Source organism: Aquila chrysaetos, chromosome 6 (assembly GCF_900496995.4).
Source record: "Aquila chrysaetos chrysaetos chromosome 6, bAquChr1.4, whole genome shotgun sequence".
NCBI lineage: Eukaryota > Metazoa > Chordata > Aves > Accipitriformes > Accipitridae > Aquila > Aquila chrysaetos.
In genome coordinates, this window is record NC_044009.1 from 391417 (window position 1) to 405028 (window position 13612).

The 13612-nt window shown below is 45.4% G+C and overlaps 1 protein-coding gene across 10 annotated transcripts in view; it reads right to left on the reverse strand.

The window, feature by feature from the left end:
• CAMTA1 (calmodulin binding transcription activator 1) overlaps window positions 1–13612 on the reverse strand; it is a 325997-nt gene that overhangs the window by 201570 nt on the left and 110815 nt on the right. For all 10 annotated transcript variants that reach the window (XM_030017247.2, XM_030017244.2, XM_030017243.2 and 7 more), the window contains one exon: window positions 9132–9267. In XM_030017247.2, the coding sequence (XP_029873107.1) occupies window positions 9132–9267 (136 nt within the window). The remainder of the gene's footprint in view (window positions 1–9131; window positions 9268–13612) is intronic.

Sequence of the window (13612 nt, forward strand, 5' to 3'; positions counted from 1 at the left end):
ATTTAATTTCGAATTTCTCTAAACCGAAATAGTCAATATAAATGTCAATGTGTATTTGTGCTGTACAGCCTTTGCAGTGACAGAAACCTCACATTTCAGAGGGGGGTACATGGCTGCCCGTTAGCCTGTTTTGTGTCTGCACACTTGTTCTAACATTTTATTTAATCAGGATGGCTAAATAATGTAAAAGTATATATATATTAAATTTTTTGGTGTGCTTTGGTTTGGTTTTGGGGAGATCCAGAAAGAAGCATCGTGTCTACCACTGCTATGCAGGCAAATGAAGAGGAAGACGGAGAAATTGGGGTAACAGCCATCCCCATTGGGCCTGGAGCCCGATGCAGGGGCTGATGTTTGTCACCCCATTTCTTTAGACCCATCCAGCATATTCAGTCTCCTGATATCTCTGCAACAGAGAAGCGTGGAAACTCATGTCACCGGGTTCCTCCTCTTTTCCCCCACAGTATGTGGTGCAGTTGCAGCATCAATTACTCAAACAACTGCAATCTATCTAGACGCTAATGTCATTAGTCCACAGAGATCCTTTTGGAATAATTTACATTGAAACTGCCTTTACATGCGAAATGAAAAATGTTCAGACTTTACTGAATGGGATTTGAATTACAATCCCACCACATGTGGCTCAGCTTTATTCACGCTATTTATTAAACAGGGGAAAAAAAAAAGGTGATGCAGTCAATTACAAACCAATTACCTAAACTGCTACTGCAAACCTGTTGCCTTGCGCTGAAGGGTTGGTTGCCCTTGACTTGGGCAGAACTTGCCTACGGGCCACCTGCCCATCACCCGAAAGGGGGTCCCGACCCCCGCGTATGCTCGAGAGAACCCCCCACCCCCCCACCTCATTTCTGGCTGGCTTTGAAGGCTCCTCACCCGGTACTACACCGCATCCACGTTGCACGTCACTAAGCGCCCGTTTCTCAGCCTTTCTGCTACCTTCACCGACCTTCTGTTACTGGATAAAGCGATCCCGTGCACTACAACTGGGTGTAGCTGTTTGGCATCTTATTTCAGAAACATCAAAAGCCACGCACCTCTTCTAAATGCCTTTGCTGTGCTTCTCCAAGGTATTTAAGATGACTTGGGAAGTCAAAAGATCACTTATTTTTTTACTTAACTGCAAGAAAGATTCTTGTTTGCTAAACTCTATTAAAGAGCCCACAGATTATTTTTTCCACTGCGTTCAAAATATAGCAGCTGGTATAGAAGCAGGAATTCTGCACAAGGCTTAATGTTACTGTAACAGCATTCAAACGGCAAGGATAATTAAGGCAAATAAGCCAAGCCTGCCCTACAGGTACCCTTTGCTGCTTCAACATTTGCAAATGCTGAACCCACCACACCATTTGTCTTTCACTGAAATTCAACACAAACATGCTGAAGCTGAGCCGCAATCCCAAAAGCTCTTGCTCTCAGCTTTGCTTCGTAACGTTTACGCAAAACCCTCAGTTGTTGCCATGAAGCAAATTGTTTTCAAAAAAGAAAGTTCAGCCTGTTAAGTTGTAAAAGTTGTCTTTCGTTAAAAGCAGATTAGGAAGGGTAAAGACTCCTTACCCCACTGAAATCACACAAAACTAATGGTGGAAGGAATCAAATACAAGGGGAAAAAGCCTGAGACAGCAATTTAATCTTTTTATTCCACCTTTTCTCCTTTCATCATACAAAAACAAAACTAAAAACATTTTCCATTCTGGTTCATGTCCAAAACGATGCGTGAACTAATCGAGTGTAAAAACAGTTGCCTGGCGTTGCATCGGTTAAAGCAAATGTAACGTTTGCTCTTCCTACCCTGCAGCTCTCCTCCATTCCTGTTTTTGCTATAATTCAGTCCATTCCCAATATGTCACTGGAAAGACTATTCGCAAAAGCAGGAATAAGAAACAGACTCTTTATTTCTTTGTGAATTTATTTTCAGTTTCTTCAGTCTAAGGCTCCCCCCATTTACCAAGTGTCTCCATCTGGAAGCCTCCCGGTAAGCCAACTTTATAGACGAAGTGACGATCCGCCAGTGAAACACTTTCATCTGGTAGACGGTATTTAGTTATTCTGGACTGATGCTGCCAGGCTGAGAGAGTGAAGAAAATGCAGCGGAAAAGCTGTATCACATTGTCTCAAGATTTAATAATTTTCCCACAAATATTCACTCACCTGTTACAGCAAAGCCGTTCTCCGGAGCCCATTGCACAGCACACCTTAAGGAACAAGATAGGGGATAGGGATTCCCCAACAGGGAGGCACCCAACCCAGCACGGCCCTTCATTTCACAGCAGGTACTTCATTTAAGACTGGGGAAAAGCACGCGAGTGAAAGCAACCTGCAGCTGCACTTACACCCATTTACCTCCTGCTAAATGGAGAAAGTCCTTCGGACTTTGGACCAAATAGAAATATTGGCGCACAGTACTCAAAATCAAGCATGGGCTCAAGTCACTCTGCAAGAGCTGCGATTAGGACAGTTTTGTGTGTGCCAGGGTAATGAGAAATAACGTGGACCCTCTTCCCTCCCCCTGACCATGCCGGCATCGCCCGCGGGACCACGCTGAGCCAGCGGTCCCCTGATCTCCGCCAGGAAGAGCCATCCTTGTCCCGTGAGCCCCACGCACAAGTAAGTTAATTACATCAGACCAAAAGCATCCCGAGGACAGCTGCCTTCATCTGCCGACATTTCATGCTAGCCGTTATCGATTTTCCCCTCATGCTGCGCTGCCCAGAAGTAGTAATGCCACTAACCTGCTTTGTGAGCGGCAAGCTTGGAGCATTTCAGCTCTCAAAGTTCTCTCCCAAAGGTGAATTTTTCTGGAGCGTTGCACAGCAATGCACTGGTAGCTTGGTACAAGTTAGTCCATGCAGGAAATAAAGCCAAATATTTTATAGCATGTCTCTGAATAAACAACTCCTGCCTGCTAAAACACCAACCAGTGTGTCCATTTTCTTGCCGAGGCAAGGCTCCAAGCAGATGCGGTGCCAACTGCACCAGACCTGGGCAAAGCATCTCCTCCAACATCACACACAAGGCAGTGGCCCTGATCTCAGCTGAACCTTCTTTCCGAGACACCCAGATATTAAGAAAGCTTTTATTGCTGAAGTTATACACCATAAAATAAGCGACAACAATTAAAGGATTAGGTACATTACAGGTCCATTGAAGGATAAAATCTCCTCGATGCGTATAGGGCGTTAGGAAAAGATGGCAAAACCCACGACCATTTGCTGTGAATTTATGTTACTGCAAGCGAATACAGTAGGATCCTGATATAGAAAATGAATTCTTGATATGAATGTTCCCTTCAGAAGAGACTCTCGGGAGACCCATTCCAGATTTAACAATAATCCATATTCCCCTTCAGAAACGGTAAACCAACTCTCTGATTTCCCCAGGACCGCCACAGACGCGTGAATCATTAAGATGCCATCACAGCCCTACGTTCTGGATGCCGTAAACACCACCTGGAATAGGTAACGGAATAAAACTCAACCACAGCTCATGAGTCAACACCTTCCATATTTCTGTACGAGCATCTGCCCGTTGCATCCATTGTAGAGACGTGCACACCACAGTAAAGATGGGGAGATGCTGTTGGGCTCTGTACCCTCTAACGAGTTACAGGAGATTAAGGGAGCAGCTGGTTAGGAATGGCAGAAGTCAAACACTGGGAGAGATGTAAGGAAAATACTGTTAGGAGTGATGATGAAGAATAGATTTGTATAAAAACTGTCACTCCTCTTTGAGTAGTTCTTCTCCTTTGCTTTCAGGGCTGAGCTTGTTTGCGTTAATGTATGCACATGTGTGTGTCATATTTTCAGAAAGCCTTTCACATTAAACTCTCCTTTCTCCTCCAAAGCCACCCTGCAGTATTTCTCTGGAATGCATTAAGCAGCCCGACTGAACAATGCAATCCTAATTAGTTTGCAAACTACCCAGCTCACCTCTGAGGGCGAGCAAAGCCCATGTAAATTAAAGCGAATTGGATCAGACTGTCCTAGGAATAGTCCTCCAGATTAGTGCTGCCTGAGCGGGCGATCTCACAAGTTGCTTTCACCCTCCAGTAATAACTTACCAGTAGATTTCACCGACAAGAGCAGGGAATTGAGAGATGTGATAACATTTTGCAGTTTGATATTCCATGATGGGTTATTTTACAGAATACAGAAAAGCCCATTTGGTCATTTACTAAAAGGAGAAGTCATCTTGTTCTTAGCACGTATTCCCAGCTCGGAGGCTGTAAGAGCAAATGACGCTATTATCACCCAGGTTGTACTGCCTGCGCAATACCGAGTTCAGGTACGCTGCGTTTTCAGACCCAAACGCGAAAGAAACCTTTTGCAAAGTTTTGACGGTGATGTCCCAGGGTTTATGCAGTAATTGAATAATCTAAAATTTCCATTCCTGTCCTCGTGGACTAATCTGTAACGGTGTTAAGGGACTGTTATGGTATTAATTAAATACAAGTCCTGCATACAAAATTGATACTCTGCATCTCCATCTCCACAAGGGAGTTTCTCTCTTAATAAGACTTAAATCAAATTTTACTTTTTTTTTTTTTTTTTGGTTTTGTTTTGTTTTAAGGAATTCATAAAGATTACCATATTGTACTGAGATAACATACATCTATCTATGAGAGAACGCGATCTTTCAAGTATAGGAGCTCTGGCGCATTCCTCTTGTCCTCTGACCCGGAATTAGCGGCGTCAGACTAAACGAAGGCTGATGAACGACCCTCCCCGACGAGCCGGGGCTGCTGGCGGCGGGGGTCACTGCTCAGCTGGCAGCGCCGCTCCCTTTGCCGCCCCAGCACCGAACAGCAGCGTCTCCGCTGACGGATGCGCCGCTGCGGCTCAACCCGTGGCTTTCGTAGAGCATCAGGCTCCTGCCAGCCACTTGGCAAAGTCACACCACAGGTAGCATCGCTCGTGCCGAGAGAGGGACTTGGCTTTGCCCCGAGTTTGAGAGAACCCTTTTCTCTGACTTCTCTTCAGGCGGCGGGGTTTGGAGAGACCAAAATGTCCTCAGTACAGGATAAAGAGCAACAGAATCGGCGCCAACCTTCCAAACCGCAGAGGACAAGAGGGAAACTTACTATAACAACATGACCTCATTGCCATTTCGGCAGCAGTTTACTGTGAATTCACGTGAATGCGCCATTGCCGGGCACCCGGACAGGGTCACGCACAAGAAAAGGCAAACGCACCAGCTGAGCCAACCAACTGTAAAGTCGGAGCAGCGCCAGTCTGGAATGATGTTAAAGCTATTTCAACACTCCCCTTACTATTATTTATTAGTTAAAATTTTTAATTATGTGGATTGATTAGGAACACATCACCAGGGATCCTAATTAATTAGAATTTTATAAAGGATCACGGACTGGAGATTTTTAATGGATTCCACAAAGAATTGCACAAAGAGGTATATTAAGGGAAAGGCCAAATTAACTTCTCCTTTCTGGTTTATCCAGCATTTTCTAACAGGATTGTGCATCAGATTAACCAAGTAATAGCTCAAACCCTCATGCACAGTGATGCTAACCAAGACAGTAGCTTAAGCATTTCAGGCAGTTATCATTTAACATCCACTTGGCTAATTAGTTTATTCCTCCCATTCCTTACTTATTTAAATTAGTGTATTCCTATTTAAATTAGTTTCTTCCTTATTTATGTCCTAAATTTGCTTTAGTTGCCTCGTCCATGTTCATCAAATCCTTTTATATGGTAGGGATAGGCACCAACATCCCCAAGTACCTGGTGTAAACTTTTTACTTCCAAATGCTTTTTTTTCCCTTACCCCAAACTTGCAAAGACGCAGGAGCCATCACACTGACGACACTGAGGACGTAATTAATTATTAAATCTACTAATACAAATCCTTTTTCAGAACTGGCTGGTCAGTAGTTTCACCAGCCAACATGTTTCTCCTTCTCGCCTATTAGCTGCAGTTTCCAAAGCTCTGTTTGGATGCTATCGATGCTCTTGGCTGTCGGCTTTGCAAGTATTTTTCCATCAGCACGACGATGATACCTATTTATCTTCTGGCTGCAACAGTCGCTGAGATGATCTGGCAGTGCCACAAGGCAGACAGTTATTTCATGCCCTGTTAAACCCTAATGTGGTTAACTACAGTATCGCTCCAACTTTGAAAAAAGCCTTTTTTATTATTTTGAATCTGTTGCCTATGTGCCCAAGTAAAGAACATCGCTTCCTATTAGGATGGTATCAGAAACATAAACCCGTAACACTATCTGTGAAGTAGCATGGTGTACTGATCGAGTAATTAATTAAGAAGGTTAAAAATACCTAATTCTGCTGCCCAAGCAGCACTTAGAGGTCAAGAAAACGAACTTTTCCTGCATTGTTCAGAACGGCGACTGGCAGCAATCACTCAGATGCCGCCCTGGGAGCGAGATGGGACAGCAAGGGGCATCAGGGCAGGTCAGCGAGGGGACTGCGCGGCAGAGCGCTGCGGCTTCTCCTCCAGCCTCTGGAAACCGCAGACATGCTTTCAGGCACGCTTGGTACACCAGAGGTTTCTACAGTGGACCCAACTCTTCTAGACTCAGATTTATGTGGGAGTTAAATTGCAGACCCAAGCCTCTATTTGCCTGTTCCTCTTGGTTTCTTTTCTTCTGCCTTTGCCTACATAAACTGCGATGACTTGAATCATCGCTTCCTTTGTACGCTCTGATACCCGGGGGGAAAAAAAATTAATTTCTTTTCATCACTCAGATGATCAGTCTGCATTTTGATAACTGTTAGTGCTACTTAACACATAGATTTATGTAGAGGTTGTGTTCCTCCAGTTTTGAGCCCCAGTAAAAATTGCCATTAACTGTTCACAGTGTTGGCTCAGGAGCCGGGTTTGTGCTCGGTTGTCGCTTTATCTGCTGCAAGACCTATCAACTGTAAAACTGGCCGCATCCCTCCTCTGCCAAAGCCAGGAGGCTCAGAGCTGGGTCTGCTGGGCTTTGCAGCGAGAAGATTGAGGGATGACTTGATGAGAGGGCGTAAGTACCTTCTTGGAGATAAAATACCGGGTATTAAAGGGCTCTTAAGCTGGAGAAAGAGGTGGGAATGAACGGCCGAATCCCGGCACATCCAAATCACAAAGCAAGTACTTTGACACTTATTTTCTTAAGTGGCGAATGTGATCAGCCACAGGAAGAAACCCTGAAAGCTGTGTGTTCTCCAGCACCTGATACATCCAATTTCAGATTTGTTACCTTCCAGAGACACACTTCAATCAAATAGAAATTACTGGGTTCAGTGCAGGGCTATTTGAGTTAAATATGAAGGCCACGCACATCCATACAGTCAGGCACTCTAGGGGTTGATGGCTCCGTCTTTGAAAAAAGATGTCAGAAAGTATTTATTTAATCATGTGTATGTGTGGTAGCCAATGGTCACCACCACCCTCCTACAGGTAAGCTCTGCAGCACAGGTTTTGGTATTCTGCATTGTTAAAGTTCACAGCAGTTAATCAAATCATGTTCTGCAAACCCGAAACAAAAACAATGCACAATTTCCATTATGCTGACTTTTTTTTTGAGGCTTGTCATAATAAAACATTGTTATTGGATGTAAAAATTATGGAACAAAGTTATGCCTCTCTGGTGTAATATAATGCAATCCATTTAATACTATTTTAAACCCAAAAACCTCATTAAAGCAGACAGAACGTAAGAATGACAAATCACCCACGAGGAAGCTGGAGCACGAGATGCGTTCCAGGCGCTTGGCCGCTTTGCATCCCCCGCGCCGAATTCGGAAACACCGCGCGGTGTGGAACCCCCGCCGGCCCCCAACTCCCGGAGCCACACCGGACATCAGCCGGACGCGAGAAAGGTTAATGCCGTGCAAAACATCCGCCAAGACGGGCCTGGGGGGTGAGGTTGGAAAGCTGGGTTTAGCCCAAACTCCAGCCTGAAAGCTATCGGACACGCCTTGAGGTAACGGGTTAAGCTTTGCCTGGCATTGAACACCACCGATTACTCCAAACGCCGCCATCCGTGCTGGGTTATGCCCGCATGCCTGGGTGCAGCCTCCTATCCGTAGTGATGCACACAGCCTGTGAGCTGCAGAAATCAGTACAGCTTATACAAATATATACCCTTACGGCTTTGCTATTCATGTGCCGGAATCAGAGTATTTATTGATGACACAGCTAAATGCTACAATTACATCTTTGAACACCCTTTTACCATTTTGGCCCCAAGTTCAGTATCAAATGCGGGGAATACAGCCCTGGGGTCTTAGGAAATAAGCTAGGCAAAGCTCTGCAGCTGGACTTCTGCTATCAGAAAATGTAATTCCCAGTTAATAAAATAGAAAAGAAAAAGTTAAATACACATACTTCTTGTCCACATCTGTGCAGACCTTTAACGTCAGAAGTGATCAGTGAGATCAAACAGCTCCTGCCTCACGCAGACGGACTTTAAGAACAAATAGTTGTGTCAAACAACAACACGTTTTAGAGCACACAGGCTTATTCCACAAATACTGTGTCAGGTGAAATCATCCACCTGCATTTCTTTGAATGGTTAAATACCATCAGTAGAGCAACAGTCTCCTTCAAAATGTGCCTTGAAGCAGAGTCCGATTGTGGTCTGAATTCAACAGAAATTCTACTTCTGCATACTGGAAGACCAACACTGAGTAAGCACACGGAAAATTACAGTAATTGCTACCAAAAACTAGCTGGTATTTTGTGAGAATCAAAGCATATACATACAAAGCTGATACGGTAAAAAAAAATGCTTAGCAACCCACCCCAAGATGTTTGGTCGCCCTTGTGAAGTACCTGTTACAAAAAGCACGCGTTCTACCAAAAGATGCTTGGTGTGGAGACGCTTCTGTGTCTTTCGTCAGCACGGCTACTGTACAACCTCACAGCAACCAGAGAGCAGTAATGCAATCCGACAGTGAGGCTATATGCAAATTTTGTTCAAAGTAGTAACAAAGAACACACGTGTATTTTGGCGGGGGGAGGGGGAAAAAGCTGGGATTCAGCAAATATAAACCTTTTTCTGAACGTGTGGACAACTTCACGTTGAACAAACTTTGGGGAGCTGTTGCTTCCCAGCCCAACTATCAGCCAAACCCACCCCCACTCCGTTCTCCTACCTCCACTCCTTGGACCTTCAGTTTCATGTGATCCTCTCGGGTGGTTTTCCCATCTTTCCTTTTTTTCCAGCAATATCCATCTTTCCTGTATTTCACCTTCTTCCTATTGTACAGGATCATAGAACCATTCTGCGGTCTGGAAACAAGAAACAGTTTTGTATTACATAACGAAAAAAACCCACCCAAAGAGAGTTTATGAAGCAATGTACTACAGAGTAGAAAAAGTCTCTACAGAAAAGCAATATTCTGTATTTGGCATAATACAAATTTTCACTGTTTGTTGCTCCTAACTGGATGAATTGATGTTTTGCAATCTGCAAAATTTTACTTGAGAATCTTGTACCTAATGAAGTAAGCATGCCAGTGAGAGGTATTAATAAAAAAAAAAAAAAACCAAACAAGGAAAGCTTATCATAAAATAGCCAGCGTCTTCACAGGATATGTTATGATTGGGCTCAGCTACATGCTGAAAATTAGGAAAGAAAGGTTAAGGAAAAAAAATGATCGTTATTATTTTATGATAGACAATCTCTCTCTTTTTAACGCATCAGTGGGATTAGGCAACAACCACCTCTAACACGGCACCAGAATACGGATGTTGGCTTAAAAAGGCAATAAACAGGCAAAAAAGAATGGAAGGAAAAAAGCATGAGCTTATACATCGGTTTCGCTGTTCCTGCTTAGATCAGTGTTAGACATGGACTAACTTTCTCTCTTCTGAGCACCTCCTTGACTTCAAAAACACATGAAAACATTTTCCGCTTAGAAACCAGGTTGATGCTTTAGAATATCAATAAAGGCACATTGATGCTTGCCCAACAGACAGCAGTCACCAGCTATTTGGCATATGACAGTATTTCACAGAAACGTTTTGCTATCTGCTAAGCCAACACACAATAGGGGCATTTCTGCTGTAATACTAAAAAATGGAAAATACCCCCCCCCCACACACACACATCACTGCAAAGACAGCATGCATCCCATGCAGGCAGCAGCGCTGTAGATGCTGCAGACATTTACAGTGGTGCATTAGTCACAGTAATTTGGCTTTAGGACACCAAGAACAGAAAGAAAAACAATGACATTAGCAGCAGCAGCAGCAATAACTTTCACAGGAAAGCTTTGGCTGGAGCCTTTTGATAAAGGAAGGCACCTGAACTTGTATAAACAAACCAAATTAACAGAAAGAAGCCTTTCAGGATTGAGAGAGAGGGTCTGGTTCCCCCCGCCCCCCAGCCAGTCCACACTTCATGTCACTCCTCGCACTCCTCCACCTTTTGGACACTACCAGCCAGGCATTTTCAGACAGGGCAGAGCGATACCTGGAATTGCTAAAAATGCCACCGAGTATTTTCGCTTGCCCAGCCAAGGCAAGGAAGCTTTTTAAATAAATAAGCCAAACTAAGCGCTTTGTGTCCATGCAACATTGGCTTGTGACTTCAGAGCCGTGCTGAAGGTGCAAAAATCAGTGCCTGGCCCAGCTGGAAAAGCATCCGTCTTCCCTCCCGCTTCTGTCTTTCAAACAGCATGACACTACGAAATAAGCACAAGAACAAGCTTCTGCAGGTACCCTCTTCTCATTTTTCTCTAACAAAATACTCCGGTTGAAGACAGCCGCCTTCACCCATGTTTATCACATAATAATAGGGCAGTAACATTGATGTAAAAGCCGTTAATTATAGAGTAACTCATCTCAGTGCTCCATTAAGTGCATAAAGGCACCTTACTACTGAGGAAAACAAGCTCATGATGGTTTTCTACCACCAATGGCTGGCTGAAATCACCTAGATCAACCAATACAACACCCTTCCCCTGTCAAAGCAAACACCATCGGCGATCACGGGATCTGCTACCAAACCCCCATCCTTTTCCCTTGTCTCTGCACGTAAGTATGCAGCTTTGGGTACACGCAAAAGGATGCCCTGCCAGCTTTACACTCAGCATTTGCCCTCCAGAACGCACGGGCACATCACAAATTTAATGAATGTGGACGAGAAACCGCTGCACAAAGTCTCTTTTAGTATGAAAACAGACTTTCTGCTTCTGCAAACATTTGCAAGACCGAAATGACCTTTGATCTAAGTGATTATGAGCACATCCTTTTACTAAAACAGAACTTATAGACTTAATTTTCTTCCACATACACGCGAATATTTATTCCCTGTGACCAGAAACCCGAGCTCCGTTCGTTCCCCCCAGCTACGTCTCCTCCTCCTGCCACCCGTGGCCCAGCAGCCCAGACCCACGGGCTCGGTGAGGCTGTTCCTCCCCTCTACTCCTACCCGTCGCCCTGAAAATAAACACTTGGGTGTCAGGGCAACCACGGCGTCTATTTGACAGCGACATAGGCAGTGCAGGGTTAATTCAGTGAAGATATTACATATCTTGTTTCGGTGTTTCTTCTATAAACCTCCCGTTGCTGCGCATGTCAGCTCAAACCCTTCTCAAAAGATCAAAGATTTCCCCTTGTCGCCATCAGGGAGACATGCCCTATGGCTTATGACGAGTTACCTGCACGTTTAGGGCGAGTAAGGAAAAGACGGCGCGGGAACTTATCTCCTGCCTAGTGCCTCGGCACTCGCATGCGCGGCTTTTCAGAAAACATACACTCGAAGGACTGGAAGGAGGACCAGAAAGTTTTTTGATGTGAACAAAATACTGCTTTTTCTTGCCTGCAGTGCCCCGAGAGCGTGCGGGTGAAGGGACAGCAGAGCTGAGCTCTGCAACCTTGCTGCTGTTCTGCAAGGCTGGAATCAGGTTTTTGTTGGCTTATTTCTGCGATGAAAAAAGAACACCGTAAGAGGTCACTGGAAAACAGTTAACGAGATTTATACGAAATAAAGCACAATGGAACAAAATCTCTTAAGGATCTCTGGAGCAGCTGTCGATTTTGATAAGAGTGTATCGAGTTGCTTTAAGGCTCATAGAAAGCGACTGGTTTTTAAAGATATCTTCATAAAATGAGAGGCAATTTTAACCTGATATACATTGCTATTGTATTTCACTTGTTGTAAGAAAGAACAGAAAGGGAAGATCTCCTGTGCTTATCTCTGGCACGCAAACACAGCCAAGAGCAGCAAATTGATGGTTGCGGGAAGACTCAGCAGATGAGGTCCGACAGGGATTCCCAGGACGCACGACGGGTGCAACTCCAACCCAGATCTCCTCTGGAGGTTTTGCCGCTCAACCTGAATTTGGGGATTTCGTTTGTACCTCTGCAGAAGAGGGGGACGAAACCGCACGCCTAAGCGTGGGCTACCCGGGACTGCAATTCCCTACCAGCTCCTGCAGGCGCGTGTTTAGGAAGCCTGTAGCCAAGGCAAGGTCGGCTTGCCTGCGCGTCATCAGACACGGAAAGCAATTGTCTTCCTCTGTATTAAACTCCACCTGGAACCACGGCAATAACAACAAGTACTGGAACATTAACGGAAATTTACTTCATTTGATTAGCTACTACTTTGCAGCTCTTTTCATTAATGCAGGACTAAATGGAAAATAATAAACCAGTATTTTAATATTAAGGTACAGCTGAAAGCAAGCCAGCCAGAGTGATCTAGACCCACCGAGAAGCCTGTCTGTGCTTGCAGCATGCAGTGCTGGGGCTGCCGGAGGGGACCCCTCTGCAGAGCCTGGCCGCCACGGGGCCCCCTCCCTCGTCCCTCCCCGGTGGGGACGACCACAGCCCAGTTTTGCAAGTTTTGCATCGCGTATGACAAAAGGCAGACTCGTGGCCGTGAAATGGCAGCACGGCCTCACAGCAGGTCGCCTCACCTGTATTTGCTCTACATCAAACACCAGGCTACTCCGCGTACTCGCTCTGGCTGATTCCCCAGGATAATGCGGAAAGGTCAGTAGCATTTCCCCCTCCACTCAGAATAAATTTTTTTGCAATGAGACAAGAAAGGGTTTGTCGCTCTTACAAAAAAAGGCAGCGAACAAAAGGCAAGGAATTGGGAACAGGCGAACGGAGCAATCCTAAACCGTGAGCCCCCCCAGCAGCGGAGTCATTGATCACTTTGCCTGCCTTCCTTGCTTCCAGTAAATCACTGTATTCAGCTTAGGCTGGCAACACCAACGTGCAAACCTTGGCGACCACTGCTGCTGCTCCATGAGCAGGGATGCGCACCCCATCCTCAAATTGACACCCCCCCCCCCCCCAAAATCCCCGTGAGCCCGGGTGCGACGGCAGCGACCTGCCCTCGGCACCAGCAGCCAGGCACGTCGCTTGTCCGTCTCCCCAGCAGCTGCGCCGGAGCGAGCGCCGGAGCGAGCGCCGGAGCCCCGAAACAAGGGCAGCCGGGCTCTTGGCAGAGACGGTGCAATTATTTCTGGTCCCACTGTGTGGAGCTTGCAGGATGGTCTACTTGCTTACAGACCCAAATAGCTCGCAGCAAAGTTGCAACTCTGAATTTCCTCTCTTTTATGAGCCTGTGGCATTTAAAAGCTGCCTGATCTCTATTTAGGTTTCTTGCTTGTGGCCT